A 17,964-nucleotide genomic window follows, 5' to 3' on the forward strand; every position below is an offset into this window, starting at 1 on the left:
TAATGGAGACTGACAGTAAATATTTTCTGGAGGTACTGGTATTATGTTTCTTCTTATTCTAATCTCTATTCCATTACTCTCTCTCTCCATCTCTCTTTTTGTGTTTTCGTTCATTTACCTTCTTCCTTCTCTTCCAGCTCATTCCACTTGCCGCTCAGATGAGTTCCAGTGTAAGGACGGCACCTGCATTAACAAAAGCCTCCAATGTAATGGACGTGCTGACTGCAGGGACCTCACTGATGAGATTGAATGTGATACAGGTAAAAAGATTTCATTCAGTTTCACCCACAAACTGTAATCAAAAGCTTCTTTCTTGAAAAGAAAGAAAGTCCCACATGATTACATTGCGGTCTCATTCATACTCCCCTGGTCTCTTCCACAGTATGTGAAGGCCCAAACAAGTTCCAGTGTCGCAGTGGGGAGTGCATCGACACGGAGAAAGTGTGCAACAAGCAGAACGACTGCAAGGACGGGTCTGATGAACCAGCGAAAGAGTGTGGTAAGTGAAGTCATCTTGTACACATTCATGGCTGCCAGCCTGTAGGGAAATATGACTAGAATACCTGACTTGACCTACATAGCTTGTGGTTTGAATGAGTAAATTCCCGGTCAGCTAAGGATTTGGTTGTCGTGAATATTATTTGAAAGCTTTTTGCCTGTTTGTCTCTGCAGACAACAATGAGTGTCTGACCGGAAATGGCGGCTGCTCTCACTACTGCAACGATCTGAAGATTGGCTACAACTGCTCCTGCCCTGCTGGATACAGGCTGAAGGCGGACAACAAAACCTGTGAAGGTGAGCGGACGGAGACATTTAAAATTCTGCCTCTTAAGAACCAGACAGATCGTAAACATGTCATTTAACAATGTGCACAATAGAAACAAACAAATGAGCCAACTTCTTCAATTCTGCAGACATTGACGAATGTGCTGAGCCAGACACTTGCACTCAGATCTGCATCAACTTGCCAGGCAGCTACAAGTGTGATTGTGAAGAGGGCTATATGATTGACCCTGCGACCAAAACTTGCAAGGCTGAATCAGGTAATGTTAGAAAGAAAGCCCACTTAAACCCACTTAACGCTTGATCCTGTGACGCAACCTTCAGACAAGACAAGCAAGTTTAACCGAACTGTCCTCCTCTGCCTCCACCAGGCTCAGTGCCCACCTTGTACTTCACCATCAAACACGAGGTGAGGAAGCTGACAGTGGACCGCAGCGAGTACGTGCGTGTGATCCCACAGCTGAAGAACGCAGTGGCTCTCGACATGGATATGCCAAACAAGATGATCTTCTGGTCTGACCTGTCTCTGAAGAAAATCTACAGGTAAGAATCTTTATCTGTGTCCTTTCTTTTTTACATTTCTTTATGAGTTTCTTGCTTCATTTTGCATAGTATGGAGTGGCTCTCATTCAAGAACCATGATGAAGATGAAATTAATCTCTCCACTCTTGCCTTCCTCCAAACAGCTCTATGATAGATGTGGCTGGCAATTCCTCTCACCACAATGTGGTGGTTGAAAGTGGGATAGAGGCCCCAGAGGGCATTGCGGTGGACTGGATCCATGGCAACATCTACTGGACTGACAGTGTTTTGAAGACTATTTCTGTAGCAACAACGGATGGCGGTATGAGGAAGACCCTGATCGCAACGGACCTGGGGCCCGTTCTTCGTACGTCGCTTACTACATCCAAGATCAAATGACACATCCAAGATCAAATCATCGCGCTAACCGTGAGCTCGCTAATCCGGTTCCCCGAACACACCTGCTGTTGACGATTAGTACAGCTGGACGCAGTAATGTGACATCACTGGGTGTCGTAAAAGGGGCCACGCATCGATAGTAGAAACATTGATCGGCAACCCTCTGATTGGTCGGCGAAAATGTCGACGGAGCGCGCTCGGCTCGGTATTTTTCGGCAGCAGAGCAAGAACTCTTGAGTGAGGGATTTCAGGAGTTTCAGAGTTTAATCAGAACGCAAGGGAACACTGCAAAGGCTGCAAAAGCAAGGAGAGAGGGCTGGCAGGAAGTTGCTGACAAATTAAACTCGTAAGTAATTTAATAATAACAATAATAATGGAGTGGATTGATATAGCGCTTTTCAAGTCACCCAAAGCGCTTTACAATGCCACTATTCATTCACTCTCACATTCACACACTGGTGGAGGCAGCTACAGTTGTAGCCACAGCTGCCCTGGGGCAGACTGACAGAAGCCAGGCTGCCATATCGCGCCATCGGCCCCTCTGGCCAACACCAGTAGGCGGTAGGGTAGATTTATTATATTACACTATATTATCCAATATTATATTACGTTATATTATAATATGTTATATTTTATCCTCTTTCACATTAGAGCCACGACAGGACCCACTAGAACATGGGAACAGGTAAAAGTGAAATATAAGAATATCCTACAGAATGGTAATATTTATCACTTATATTGCTTTTAGTCTCTTGGAAAGAGACCCTGGAATAATCTGTTTGTTTATAACAGCAACCAAGAAAAGGGCAGAGGGAAAAAAAGACAGGTGGTGGTCCTGCACCCCCTCGTCAACAAGTTGGTTAAGTGAATAATACCCTCACGGGAAAATCGATATCTCTCTATGAGCACACTGTCGCGCTGAGCTAAAGGATCCTGTCTATCCCGCAATATACGCTGAATTCTGAGGACTCTCCTTATCAATCTTGCACCTTCCGCAATGGGTGGCTCGCGTATACAGACAGGACATGGCTGCGACAGGCTTCCCAAATCCACCTTCGCTTTTATAGCCGTGGTCTCTCATCTTGATTACACGAAGTAATTTACAATTGCTACTCTGAAATATGAATTACATCTGTAATAATCACATACATGTAATAGAATGTTAATAGTACATTTCCCTTTTTTAGGAAATGACCTGTGTGAAATCAATAAATGGATCAGGTGCTGCATTGTCTTTAGTTACATTGATGTTATTTATTTATGGTGAAACAGTGGTGGAATATCGCTGTTGCTTTCGTATGATGACGCGGACATACCTGCGTGGCCACGATCTAATCCTGTTTACATAAAGTAAACCTGCTCCCGAGCAGGTTTACGCTTACGGCTCTGTTGCTATGACAGCAAGTCCCGGATGAGCTTCGGGGAACCGACTGATCCAGGATCACGCGAAATCGTCAACAATCTAATCCGGCTAACCTACTTAGCGAGGTACGAAGAACGGGCCCCTGGACAAGCCACGAGCCATCACAGTCGATCCAGTAAACAAGTAAGTGTTTAAACAGACATCACAGCGAGTACGTTTCCTTAGATTAGTGTCAGTTTGACATGAACTGGTGCGTTTTGTCTTTAGCCTCATGATTTCTTTACTGTGTCCTCTTTAGTTTGATGTACTGGACAGACTGGGGTGAAGAAGCTAAGATTGAGAAGAGTGGGCTGAACGGTGCAGATCGCACTACTTTAGTAAAAGACAACATTGTGTGGCCGAATGGCATCACCCTGGGTAAGCACAGCTTCCTGAATGCATTTTTAGCAGTGATTTTTATTTACTGTGTAATGAAAATATCGTAGTCAAAACTATTATTTGTGTGTTTCATTTTCTTACCAGACATGGTCAACCAACGTCTATACTGGGTGGACTCCAAGCTGCACTCTCTCTCCAGCATCGATGTGAATGGAGGGGCCCGACACAGTCTCATTATTAATGAGGAAAAACTCTTCCACCCACTCTCCCTGACAGTCTTTGAGGTTAGTGATGAAGGCAGTGTATTCCCAGATTAACTTTGACTCAGTGAAGGTCAAAGGGATTGTTGTTATTGTTAGGAAAAGGACAGGACCCAAAAATCTACCTGATTTATTAACAATACTAGTTGCTTTCTTAAATGGTTAAAACCAGCCAGTCCAAGTCTAACGAAGTTCATGGAGGGTTTTTATCTGAAATGGTTTAACATATAAAGCCAGAGCTTCAATTGTTGAGCACCGCACTAATTGTTAATAGAATACAATAGAATTGAATTCAGTTTTTTTGTCAAACGCAATAAAATTGCATTTGCATCCATCCATAAAGTGCTTTAGCAATAGATATATTACAAAATATATATTAGCAATAAGATATATAGATATGTTACAAAAATGGGTCTATTATAGGTATGTTACAATGTACACAGTATGAAGGTATGTTATGAACAGAGATGGGCTGTAACGCGTTACTTGTAACGCGTTACTGTAATCCGATTACTTTTTTCAAGTAACGAGTAAAGTAAGGGATTACTATTGCAAAAACGGTAATTAGATTACCGTTACTTTCCCGTAGGAACGCTGCGTTACTGCGTTACTAAAACCGTGATTTTTTTGCGAGAATGTCTCACGACAGTGACGTAAGCGAGTGCGCTGTTAGTGACAACAGCTGTGTGCAGATCAACAGTGGATCATATATCGATTGTGGGAGAGAGTATGAGCGTGCAGCGTTTAAAGCGTGGAAGTACTGACCTTACTTTGAGTTTGATTCCATAAAAAGTGACAAAAACATTAGCGTCCGTTGTGCGTGGGAAGAAAACTTCTTTTTACAGCGAAAAAAAACCCTAAACTTCCAAGCAAGCACCGAGTGCGCAACGACGTAATGGGAAACTCACAGAGAAACTCGCGGATTCTTCAACTGACCGCGGCACACCTGCACCAGGGTAAACCTCCGCCTATGCCACTCCTGCTTTACAGGTGAAAATAGAGCAACAGGACCGCTGAGTCTTTGACTTTATTTATTTTCTGCTGTGTTTTACTTTCATCTATTTGAAAGACTGAGTGTAAACACAAAAAATATTTTATTTTATGTGCTGGAATGTGCAGAAAATAGGTTTAAATGTTAAACTAATTTATTCAAGTCAGAGAATGTTGCATATGTTACGGGCCCCAGGAATGGTGCCACAATAACAAAGAAGAAATCCCTGCAAACACAGGTAAAGTTCAGGAGCAATGAAGACAGTGCACTCGGTTTGCCTCTCAGATTGCATCTCTTATTCAAGTTTCAATAAACATGAACAGCATTAACAATATCCACGTGTGCATGACTTTTTCAGTCCCAGTGTCCATATCTGTCCATTTCCCCAAAGTCACAAGTAGAAAAATAAATGAATTCACACTCTACACGTTCCACTATTTTACATGTACTTCATGCGATCGCTCAGTCTAAGCAAAACAAAAGTACACACCTGCTCTTACTTAAGCAGTTGGAAGCCACTGTAATCTACAATGAATTTACAGCAATATACGACTGTACAGATTCTGAATACTGAAATTGAGCAGAATTAGACACACATTTACAGCACACTGAGGATGAAATTCACTTTTGCATAACATGGACAACTTCTTTCTACTTCACATGTCATTAACACTCACATATTAAACAGCTATATACTTTTCAAACCTCAATGACACTTAACAATAAAACATCTTTGTATCATAAGCTTTATATAAAATAGTAAAGTGTGCGGGAGTACCAACCTTCATAATGAAAAGAAAATAAATCGATATGAATGACCTTCCTACAAGACAATGCTCTGGGCGCTAACGACCCACAATACAAAACATTACCGCGCCGTTTCTGCTAGCGGCCTGCGCAGCCTGACGCCGCTGTCTCACACTGATGCGAGTCGACCGCGCGGCAGTGCCCATAAGTGTTACAGGTACTGTTCTACTTCTTCACAAGTTAACATGGAGATAAAACATTGTTATGTACAAACAGTGGTAGTATTTCTTTACCAGGTACCAACCTGCAAACACAGGTAAAGTTCAGGAGCAATGAAGACAGTGCACTCGGTTTGCCTCTCAGATTGCATCTGACTCGTGGGCGGAAGTCCATCCCCCTAAAGCAACCGGGTTGCACCTGTCTTGGAATAATAGTTCCGCCTGGGGTGTTGCTCCATTTCTTTGTACCTTCTATACAGTTTATGTGACAAAATAATGCACTGGTTAGGTTGGTCATGTTGTCAAAGTCATTTTGGATATTAATAGCCACAGAAAATAACTGATAAACAAATTAAATAAATTAAATTAAATGATTAACACAAAAGTGGCCATGCATTTTGGGTGTGCCACACATATAATTCAATTTTTGCTTGATGCATAAAGTTTAAAGATTAAAACTAATAAAACAAGTTTTAAAAAGAGACTTTTCCATTTGATTACATTTTGTATGATGGATTATGCAGTAAAAGTAGAATTGGGCTGAAAGATCTATCGCTTTATCACCTCTTCAGGTTGTAAATCGTGTTTTTAAAGAGTAACTAAGTAACTAAGTAATTAATTACTTTTGAAAATAAGTAGTCAGTAAAGTAACGGGATTACTTTTAGTTATGTGTTATGTAATTAATTACAGCAATTACAAAAACAATTTTTTAAAGTTCATTATTTAAAATATTAAGTTGCTGATTTTCATCATTATTAACATCATTTTAGCTTTCTCTTATTTTTTATTGTAATAGCTTTTAAGAAAGGAATTCATTCAACATTTTTTTTTATCAAAAAACTTTATTTTTTAACTGTAGGCATTTCAACACTTTGTATTTAAAAAGTGAAAATAAACCAGAAATTTAGATTTATACCATCTCAGCCAAGTTATAGTATATGCCTTTATGTATTTAACACCACAGAAACAAATGTGTTCAATTGGTTAAAAAAACTTAGAAAACATTTTGTTACAGTAATACTTCCATGCAAGTGTTCAGTAAATGTTAACTTTCAATGCCTACCAAACTTTACAAGATCTTGCATCTTTCTATGACACAATGCAGCAAACACCTTTAAGATCAATGTTACACATACAGGATTCAAAACAGTTAACAATTTTTGAAACAGAGTCAACATCTTTAACATAATGATGGTTCCATCAAGGTCAAGGAACAGCTTCTGAACAACTTCAAAAGTATATTTCAGATCCTTGCATTAGCTCAGATTGAGAGCATATATTATGCCCATGAGCAAAACACAGCGCCTTGGGAAATTCTGGCCCTCCATGATTTTTGTTTCCTCCACCACAATGGTTGCAGTCTTATGGTTAGATCCAGGGGTGTACCGGTCACTGATGATGGCAGTTTTCATCACCTGCCTTTCAAGGTTGGCCTTAAGTTCTTCGGTGTTAACTTAAGGCCAACCTTAAGTTAAGGAATTAATAGGTTAGTGAATTATAGATTAGACTTTTATACTTACTGAAACTTAATGAATTCAGATGATCAATGGAACACACACACACACACACACACACACACACACACACACACACACACACACACACACACACACACACACACACACACAATGCTGAATTACTTAAACCGAACTCCATGAAAAGGTCCTCTTCCTTCTCTCCAAGGAAAGTGATAAGGCAGCAGATGGCTACTTCTCTGCGTGTTTCAATTGTATTGTGCTATTTAAGAAAAAATAAAGTATGAGTATAAAATACATGGGTGACTGCCAACAAAGTGCATTTCAAAGCTACCCAAAGTCTAAATAGTTGTCCTACCTCAAGAAGCATGTCCTTGATCTGCCTGATTCTCACTCCCTTAGCTCCTCCCCTTGATAAAATGACATCCATCAGTTTTGGGGTGCAATGGTCAAGTGTAGCTATTCAAGGCTTACAGTGGTTATTCTCTTGAACTCCTCCTTTATCTGTAGACCACAGAAAGAGAAGAATTAAACCTTGCAGACTATTAGCTATACTGCATTAATGAATGCTCTAATACATTATTTAAAGAGGATAGATGTGATCTAAGGCTACCCCAAGTTTTGAGGGAACAAAAACAATCTTGGTGAAGACAAGGGAGACTTCCCCACCATAACCGTGGTGTAATCTCTAATGCTTTAGCAACCCTGTTTTTGCAGAGGTTTCGAATTTGCACATTGTTCACTCCCAGCCCATTTTGTAAAAAATGTGTCCCAACTTAACAAAGCACTAATGACCCTAGATTATCACACTATACTAACTGCTTACATAAAGTCTTAATGTTAAGTAGATTCACATAGCCCATGCCAGAATAATGCTATTGGAATGACATTAACAATATTTCACACAGTCTGATTAAAAAAAAACAAAAAACAAAAAAAACAAAACAAAGATAGCTACAGCTCTTAAGATCAAGAACAATACTTACTTTAAGCTGTATCACAATACTAACCAAAATCAATGTAATATTACGTATGGGTCATGCAAGTTTTATAAAGATATAAAATAGGTGAGCCAGATGGAAAAAAGAAGCCTCTAGGTTATCCCTCTGAAAGAACTATTCACAGTTTAAAGGCTTCTAATTTTGGTAAAAAGAAAAACAAAATCAGCCTATGATCGAAATTAGATTGCACTGTGTAGCAAAACTTTAATCATGCTTTTCCTAGCCACAGTTGCACTCTCTAGCTGAAGACTTTTGTCAAATGAAACTTTATAAGTCTTATCCTCTGCTGTGCTAAAGTTTAGAATGGCTAGCATTAGCTACATGTGGTAGTGCAAAGTATTTCCTTATCTGTATGAGCATCACATCATACACAAATCCACTACAGGTGACTAGCACAAATGCTTTGCTTTGGTAGAACTGTTATTTGTAAATGAAATGTTACTTACCTTGAAATGTTTTTTACAAAAGCTTGCACCATGCAACGCAACATGTGTGAATTTGCCCGGGCTAGTTAAGTCAGTAGGGGAGGGAATTTGAAATCAGAAGTTACAGGGAAAAAAATAAGTTATGTATTAAATTTCTTTAAGTAATTACAACTTGAATTTTATTTTGAACCCACTAACATTGGGATTTAATTTCAAATTACATATAAAATTAATTTAATGTAATTACCAACATTATTAATTCAACACAACCCAAAAAAATAAAGTTTGCAACTTAGAAGGTCTATCTTAATCAATAAATTAGAATTTTTATGTTGCAGCCATGGATTTAATCAAGTGGTGGTAAAAGGCCTGATGAATTACTTTTTAGAGTGTATAAACAGTTGTAGAACTATAATAATTGTATTGTAAAGAATGATTGTCTATAGTTAATCAGTTTAACTCAAGTTGTATTTCTTTCTAAAACAGGAGAAAGTATTTTGGACAGATATGAGGAAAGCTGCTGTGTTTAGTGCCAACCGCTTGACAGGAAGCGACATCACTGAGCTGGCAAAGGACCTGGGCCAGCTAAAAGACATCGTACTGCACCACAACCTCAAGCAGCCAGCCAGTAAGGAAACATTTGTACATTCGAGATATTAAAAAGAATCTGTGAAAATAGAATATTTTTTTCTTATGCCTTCCCTGTTTTATTTTAGGTGCAAACTGGTGCACGAATGGAGGTTGTGAGTTCCTGTGCCTACCTGCCCCTCAGAACGACCCACAGTCTCCCAGATACACCTGTGCCTGTCCTGATGGCATGGTCCTGAGACCTGACATGAAGAAATGCGTGGCAGGTAAACATCTGCACCTCTTGTTACTAAAAAAGATGGAATTAAAATCAAATCTTGAAATTCAGCCAGCTGCACCTCCCCTTAAAGATAAAACTGCTGCTCCACTCCCACCACAAGGTCCCACAAATCCTGCTGCACCCAGGCAGCCAGACCCGACCACCACAACTACAACCACCAACAAACACACAACTACCTCTGCTGTGCAGCCTAATCCTAAAGAACAGCTCTGGAGATATTATGATTCAGTTCATCCAACACAGCCATACTGCACCTCTGACTGACCAGGAGCTGAGTGATGCCCTGGTCCAGATCTGTGAGGAGATACCCGATGACATCAGTCGTTAATAGCATGTCCCGATGTTGTCAGGCACCATACAAGAAGTGGGGGCCATATTCATTGCTAAAGAGCAGACTTACTAAAGATGCGGTGTTAGATTAAATAAGTGTTTTTTATGTGTCACCTATCTGAATATTACTGATCATTGATTGTTATGTTCAGAAACACATTAGCAAAGCTTCTGCATGTGAGTTTTCAGTTGGCTAATCATCTTTTGTTCATGAATATTATTTAAAATATTTCTTTGTCTCTGCAGACAACAACAAGTGTTTGACCGGAAATGGCGGATGCTCTCACCACTGCAACGATCTAAAGATTGGATACAACTGCTCATGCCCTGCTGGATACAGGTTAAAAGCAGACAACAAAACCTGTGAAGGTGAGCTAACAGACACATTTCTGCACCCTAACAAGCAGGCCATGGGTCATAAACGTGATTTAAGAAAGTTTATTAGAAACTACTTTTTTTAAGAATCCAAAGATGCCAAGTTCTTTCTTCTATTTGTTTGTTTGCAGACATTGATGAATGCACTGAGCCGGACACTTGCATTCAGATCTGCATCAACCTGCCAGGCAGCTACAAGTGTGATTGTGAAGAGGGCTATGAGATTGAACCTGCCACCAAGACCTGTATAAAAAGTTATATATAAAAAGTTAATGCATTGGTATTGATGACCAATATTAATACTACATTTTACTATACTGCCACCAATTGTCTGTTTTGTCGTATCCACTTATGGATGCCAACAGGAGGACAAATGACCAAATCTTGGAATAAACATAACCATGTAACACTCACTGAGTTACAGAAAATGTTTGAAATGTCAAACATGGGTCTTAAGGTCAAATATTGCCATCATAAGTTTCACTATTAAAACATTAGCTTCCTTTAAATCAGTTACCTGTATTTTCTAATTCTTGGACAAACTGTAAATAATTCCTTATATAACCTGAAGTCTGTGCTTTACTCAGTATTGTTTCACACCTTTAAGGAAATAAACACTGAAGGCCAACTGAGCTGTGTTTTAACACAGTCTTAAGCTGCTGCCTGACCTTCCGTATATCCTCTGGATATGAACAGAGCTGATGTTTCACCTCTGCCTCACTTTGATGATGTTTTGTGACAACAGTCTCTGGACCTGCTGTGATTCCTGAGGTGTGTGTACATCACATGTTTCTGACTGTTTAGGTTGGAAAGCCAGCCAGCTGTGTACGCAGGGTGTTTCCAGACTTCTCAGAAGCTCTTATTTGTCTGAGGTTCGATGGAGCTGAGGCCCAGTCACTCTCCACTACTTTACAGAATAAAAACCTTGCTGCTGCGGCTTACCTGTTACACTTCCAGTATGAGCACTTACAACTGCTGATTGTAGAATTCAGGAATCACAAGGTTGTAATACATGAGTACTGTAACTTGTTCTTCTGCTGATGTGTGGTGACTTTGGGACTTCAGAACAGTTTCATTATTTCTGCACTTTTTCTGCTTTGGATTTTGGACACTGGCTCCTCTCTGTGGCTGTGTGGTGTTGGATATACTGCATAGAGTATTTTCAGATTATAATTTCAATGCACGGATGTACCGCTTGCAAAATCATTATAATTTATGGACACATAGCTAGTTACCTCTTCTACCACACATGTAGCGTAGTTTACATACACTCATCATGGGCATTAATGTCATGCTTGGACCCCTTTTGCTTCCAGAAATGCTTCAATTCTTTATGGCATAAAGTCAACAAGATGCTGGAAGCATTCCTCTGAGATCTTGCTCCATGCGGATATCACTGTTTGGGGTTTCTAACCTAAACCGTGGCAGTGTCACACCGTTGATGCAGATTTGTCAGCTGCCCATCCATCCTGCAAATCTACCATGTCACCACATCCCACTGGTGCCTCATTGGATGATCTGGTAGCTGTGGAGACCATTTGAGTACTGTTAATGTAATAGAGGATTAACGGGTGATAAGTTTAAAACAGAAGGGAAACGCTTCTGACGGGAAGAGCAGTGGAGCAGCCAAGGGAAGTAGTAAATATAAACTCAAGTTGTTAAAACTATAATTTATTTACAAAAATAAAGCACTAAAATACTCTGGCCAGGCAGAAAAATGAAGTTAAAAACATTAAAAGCAGTTAAAACAATACAGCTAAAATGCACTAGCCTCAGCCATGAAGATCAAGTCCCATAAGAGTCCAAACGTGTCATGGTCCTGGGCCATGTGGGCCCAGTATTCTTAGTTTCTTGTATTTTTGTATTTCGTTCCTTATTTAGGTCATGTTTCCTGAGTTGTCCTGTTATGTTGTTCCTTATTTGACTTCCCCTTGTGACTTTTATCCCCTGTGTGCCCCTCTATGTATCTGTGAGCCCTCATCTCCCCTCCTTGTGTTTCATTCCATGTTTCCCCAGCCCACTATGCCCGTGCTCTCTCTCTCCTCCTGTTTGCACCTCTGTGTACTTCCTGTTTTACTTTGACAGTCTCCCGTCAGTGTTGTTTACTCCTGCCATGTCTTGTTATGTTTATCTGTGTCAGCTGTGTTCCCATGTGTGGCCACTTCCCCTGATCATCCCTCTTGTGTATTTAGTCTCTGTGTTTCATGTAGTCTGTGTCGCGTCGTCTGTGTTCTCACCCCCATGTTTTCACGATCAGTCTTTTGTGATCATCTTCGTCTCAGAGTTCTCTTAGTTTGTCACAGTATTAGTTTTCCCCGTTTAGTTATAGTTTAGCCACGCTATCCCTGCTGTGTTTGTATTCCTGGTCTTCAGTCATATTAAAGGCTCGCTTTCTGTTAAACTCACTCCTGTCTACTCACTTGTGTACGCTCCTGGGTCCATTACACACACCACCGCACGGCCTGCCTCTGCAGACCGTGACAAAACGGCGCAGAAACCAACAGGATTGTTGTCGTCCTGTCTGACTCTTCGTTCTGGTGTGCCAGGTTAATGATCAGGGCCCTGTTTCAGGAAGCCGGTTTGGAAAACTCAGAGTGAAAAACGACACTCACGGTTGAGTAACCCCGAACTGTCCAACTCGGAATATTCCGTTTCAGAAAGGCTGATAACAATTAGTTCAGTCAACGCGGAGTTGCTTTAACCCCAAGTGAAGCGCGCGGACGAGGATACATAAAGCCCTGATAAGCGGAGCACAGATTAAGCGAGTCACCATGGAGACGGAGGGAAAGAAGGCGCGGTCAATGTATTTCACAGCGCTTGAGGCCGAAATTCTGATGGCAGCATATGCCGATAACATGCAAATTCCGCGGAAAAAAGTAACACAGCCACAGCTGCAAAAGAAAGGGAGCATGCATGGCAAAACATAGCCGACAGAGTCAATGCATGAGTGTTAATATAAACATTGATCTAGGGATTTCCACCCATTTAACACGTTATTTTATCATATGTTATTTTATTTGTTATTTTATACATTTTATTTTGTGATGTGATGTGAGCGCAGGTGCAACCCAACAGGCCCCAAACGTGCCTGGCAGCAAGTAAAAATGAAATATAAAAATATAGTCCAAACAGGTAAGGTGTAATTGTATTATGAGCCACAGTGCTTGGTCTGTTTGTAAATCAATTGCAGTTAGAGGCTACATTAATTTTCTTTCTGTAAGCACTTATTGAAATTATCTGAGCACATTACAAGTACATATTTGCTTACTCTGTATGCTCAAATGTGGCCCGTTATAGCCAACAGAAAAAAAGCGGAGGCCCGAAAAACAGGTGGGGGTCCTCCACCACCACCACTCACAGAGGCTGAGCAGTTGGCCCTCAGCCAAAACAGTGGGCGCCCTGTGGCCGAAGGCATCTCTGCGGGGACATCCTCTGAGTCAATAACCCCGCAAGACACAAGTGCCTACATAAGGGGTAAATTCAAAATAATACATGATGTGCATACATCCTTTCTTCACAGTCACCTTTGCAGTGCGACACATTCATTTGATAAACTCTTTACCATAATGAATTATTTTGTAGTGAAGTTATTTTCCGACTGATTTTGCCTTCCCTCAGCCTTGGTTGTCTTTGAGAGCATAATGACAATGAAGTGTAAGGTGATTGGTATGTTTGTTAATTGCCATTTGGTCCCTTGTAAGTTATAAGTGACCTGTATAAACCTCATATTCTATCAGTTGATGGTGGTGGTGTACTGCATCTGGTGCAGCCTCCTGTTGAGCCAGACCAACATGCAGTTGTGAGTAATACTCCACAGATTATATGAGTTTACAGTAGAACAGCAATGTTGTCTATTTCTTTACTACAGGAAAATAATGAAGAAACATTGACAGCTGTTACAGAGGAGGAAGCAACAGAGACACTTTATGAGGTTTACATCTTTTAATACTTTGTGTACAGGAAATACAGGCGACCAATAAAGCCAGTTGAACAAAAAATCTGTTTATTCTTCTTTCAACATGTTGAGGTGATGGGTCAAAAGAAATGATTGTGACATATGGTGTCTCTGACTGCTCTTCCATCTTGTATGTCCGTGGGAGGGTCAGGATGTTCATGGTTTGGATCACTGCTGATGTTTGGTTCAGAAGGACAGTGTTCTCCTCTAATTGTGGCAATGTTGTGAAGAATCACACATGCCACAATAATGTCACATGCCCTTTCTGGGGTGACCCTGAGTCTTTGCAGGCACTGGAACCGGGCCTTAAGCATTCCGATAGTCATTTCAACTCTGGCTCTTGTCCTGCAATTAGCCAGATTATATCGCTGCTGTGGGCCCGGTTCAGGGTCAGGGTAAGGGGTAAGCAAATAGGGTAAACATGGATACCCCCTATCACCAAGCAAGTAGCCAGTGAACTCTCCTAAGACAGAAGGATACACTTCAGTTCAAATGTCCCTGAAGCAATTGGTCTTTATATATTTTAAAGTATTCTCAACTCACCATGTCCAAATTTTGTGCTCAGTGTACATTCACGGAATATTTGTGAGTCATGGACAGAGCCTGGCCACTTGGCTTCCACATTTGTGATAATGTTGGCAGCATCACATATGATCTTCACAGTGCAGAGAACACAAATTAGCATCCATTACTATGATGAAATAATTTGTTAGTTTGAAATGCTACAGGGAACTATGTACCTGTACATTAATGCTGTGGAAAGACTTCCTGTTCACATAGTCTCCTTCATTTACTGAAGGAGCAATGATTGGAATGTGAGTGCCATCTGTACAGCCAATCACGCCTGGGAACCCTGAAAATAAATGTGCAATTTAAGTAGTAGTCCAAGTATCACCACATCATACATTAAGTTTTGGTCATCCTGATACCTGCAATTTTGTGGCATCCCTCTTTGATAAATCTTGTGGGTCTATGACCGGGGAACACCACAGACGAGTACAGGAGACGTTTCAGTGCAACTGTAACATTCCTGACTGCCCGACAGACGGTAGCCTTGGAAACGTGCTCAGCGTCACCAATATTATACAGAAAGCTCCCGTTTGCAAGAAACCGAAGTGCAATACAAATAATATGCAATGAACTGAGAGCATGTCCGCGATGTGTCACATGCGTAATATATGGCCTGAGGATGTTATCCAAATAAATTATAGATTGTGCTGAGAAACGGTAACGTTCGCACAGAAAATCATCAGGAAATGATAAAATGTCCAAACGCGCTCTGATCACTCTCTCCCGGCGGAGAGCTCTGCGGAGAATTTGGGCTTCACGATCTACTGGCTCTTCAAGGAAGTGGCACGCCATGTCCGACACTTCCTACTGTCAGGTTTCCGACAAAGGGGCGGAGACAGTCAGGGTTAGTTGTAGTAAACCTGCTAGGGGGCAGGTTAGCTTCACGGAGTGTGTCGTCATAGTGACTCACTCAGGCTGCAGCTGAACTCGCTTTGTGAAACCGAAAACCCAGAGTTTTCGTTAACTCAGGGTATACTTACTCAGTTTTTCCACTAAACCGGCTTCCTGAAACAGGGCCCAGGAGGGCATCTCCCCGGAACAAATCACATAACAAAACAAAAACATGCAAAAACCCAACAAAATAAAACACTACATGTTAAAAATAAATAAAAATCAAAGAATAAAACAAAACACTACATGCAAGGAAATAAAAATACTAAGTTAAACTTTGTCCATTCCACCCTGTGACATGAACTCATTGTCATGTTCAGGAAACCAGTTTGAAATGATCTAAACTGACACTCAGTTGATACTAAGGGGCCGATAATATGGTGAGACATAGATTAGGCATACTTTTAGATTAAAGGCATTTTTTCATTTGAGCTTTTAAACGGCTTTGTTTTTATTTTAGTGTGAGACTGTGTGAAGTTTAGATTATGCTGGGCAAAGAACTTTAAAGAATTATTTTCAGTATAAACAACTACTCAGCATTATTGGCACATTTATCAGAACTGAAAAGTTAGTTGCTGATGATGTTACTCCATTAGATTGTATTCCTAACAGCTGGAGGCCAACAAGAAGAAATCACAATAAGTGAGTTTTGGAAGTATTTATAAGTTTTAGTCTTCTAAGTAAGAAACATCTCAGGGGAAACTATTTATTTCTTCCCTCCATGAAACACGTGGGAAGGTGTAATTATCCAATTTCACCACTAGGAGGAAGTCTCATACAAATAGAAGAAATATTTTAGGCTTGACCCAGTGAACTCACACTCATGCTCTTTAGATCTGGCTGTGATTTTAAGCCCATACACCCAAAGAGCTTTCTTCAGTGAGTTAAAAAAAAAATATCCCAGAAGTACAAAATCAGGAGTCCTTCAGTTCATTTATACCTTTAATCCTCTTATTAATAATACCATGGTCAAAGCATCCAAGAGAATCTAAAAGTAGATGTTGTAACAGTCTCACTCCAAGTATGGTGATACCAGCAAATCAAAACAGAAACTCTTCTTGCAGATGACAAACGGCACTGCTATTCCCCTAAAATGTTTGCTCCTGAATGTACAGTATGCCTAAGGAGATGTACACATCGCAGACTCCAGAAGGTCCACATTGTTGATTCATAAGGATGAGAGGAGGAAGGGGACAAACTAGTTTTCCTTATTTCTAGAAACCCTTGGACTGCCCCTGCAGCAACTTAAAAGCAGCTGTTAACATCTGCGGAGGGAGGAGGGGCAGCAGCAGCAGTAGCAGTGGAAAAGTAATTCACACTAATTTTGGGCTTCTTTGCCACGACAAAGCAGTGAACATACACGTCACACAAACAGCACACATATCTGGTAACATGGACATATGTGTGTAATTTTATTTATTTACTTTTCCTTGTATAATTTTAAATTATAATAAGAGCTTTTTGTCAGAAGAAGCTTGAAGTCCAAGTCCATGAAGAGTTCCCTTTAATGGCTTCACAATAACTTTTATACTTCTGCGTTTCTGTCAGCAATAAAATAATTTATTGCTCTAAAGGAAGTTCCACTGTGTTCACAGGCAGCACAGAGAAGTGCTGATTTTAAGTAGAAAAATGATTTGGCTGACAATGTTATATGATTTCAGAACCACAAATGTTCAGAGACAGACCTGAATTAGGGGAAGACTGTGAGTTGCAAAAATTTCACGCAACACTGAGATAAAGACACACCCGTGCTCTTGGAAAAAGTTGTGTAAGTGTGTGAGCGTGTGTGTCTGTACTCTTCCGATTTCTGATTTGTTAGTTGTATTTTAACTGGAACCTGTTAGACATTAGCTGCTTTGCCATCATATCTGGCCTTCGGGCATCAGAGTGTGCACACGAATTACGTATGCATGTGCACACTTATCAGCTTTGTTGGCCCTGAGACACTCGTAATTTTCACAACTCAAGGCATTTAATGATGTGGTGTGTTTCTGACTGAGTCCAGTTCTCTCTTTAGTAGAAGAGCGTCAATAAGAATTCAAGGCTGCCTGAATTCACAGAGCAGGGAAGATTTATAGGAACTAGTCTACTATTTATTCCATCTCTGGTATCTTCAACTATTAATATGTTTGCTAATGGAGGGAAGCAAAATATCAATTCAGGGTACGAATCAGTGATTGGCAATCAGGGTGTGAACACAGAATACCAACACTGTAGATAGGGAGACTTGGAGACACAGTAGTCATCAGGATAAGATGGAGAATGTTGGCAATAATTCAGAAAGCTGCTGATTAATTAGGACTGAGTGATGCTGGATAACATTCCCACTCTTATGTCAAAGAACAAGATCATGTTAATGGCAACAAGCAACGAGAAACAGCATATGGTTTATTTGCACCCATGCTCCCCCCA

The 17,964-nt window shown here is 40.5% G+C and overlaps 1 protein-coding gene and 1 long non-coding RNA gene across 2 annotated transcripts in view; one reads left to right on the top strand and one right to left on the bottom strand.

Moving 5' to 3' along the window:
• LOC146668225 (uncharacterized) overlaps positions 1-181 on the bottom strand; it is a 12,774-nt gene extending 12,593 nt beyond the window's left edge. The window contains exon 1 of the long non-coding RNA XR_014912137.1: positions 119-181. This is a non-coding gene — a long non-coding RNA (uncharacterized LOC146668225). The remainder of the gene's footprint in view (positions 1-118) is intronic.
• LOC146668226 (uncharacterized) overlaps positions 1-10,609 on the top strand; it is a 15,626-nt gene extending 5,017 nt beyond the window's left edge. Inside the window, exons 6-18 of the mRNA XM_085410115.1 lie at positions 138-260; positions 383-499; positions 673-795; positions 915-1,043; positions 1,155-1,326; positions 1,470-1,665; positions 3,219-3,250; positions 3,366-3,484; positions 3,590-3,729; positions 9,050-9,191; positions 9,280-9,417; positions 10,008-10,130; positions 10,268-10,609. Coding sequence (XP_085266241.1) covers positions 138-260; positions 383-499; positions 673-795; positions 915-1,043; positions 1,155-1,326; positions 1,470-1,665; positions 3,219-3,250; positions 3,366-3,484; positions 3,590-3,729; positions 9,050-9,191; positions 9,280-9,417; positions 10,008-10,130; positions 10,268-10,401 — 1,688 coding nt within the window. The 3' untranslated portion in view covers positions 10,402-10,609. The remainder of the gene's footprint in view (positions 1-137; positions 261-382; positions 500-672; positions 796-914; positions 1,044-1,154; positions 1,327-1,469; positions 1,666-3,218; positions 3,251-3,365; positions 3,485-3,589; positions 3,730-9,049; positions 9,192-9,279; positions 9,418-10,007; positions 10,131-10,267) is intronic.
• The last annotated feature ends 7,355 nt before the right edge of the window (positions 10,610-17,964 follow it).

Source organism: Rhamphochromis longiceps, linkage group LG6, assembly GCF_057381845.1.
Source record: "Rhamphochromis longiceps isolate RC_006_pf linkage group LG6, R_longiceps_female_GT1.1, whole genome shotgun sequence".
NCBI lineage: Eukaryota > Metazoa > Chordata > Actinopteri > Cichliformes > Cichlidae > Rhamphochromis > Rhamphochromis longiceps.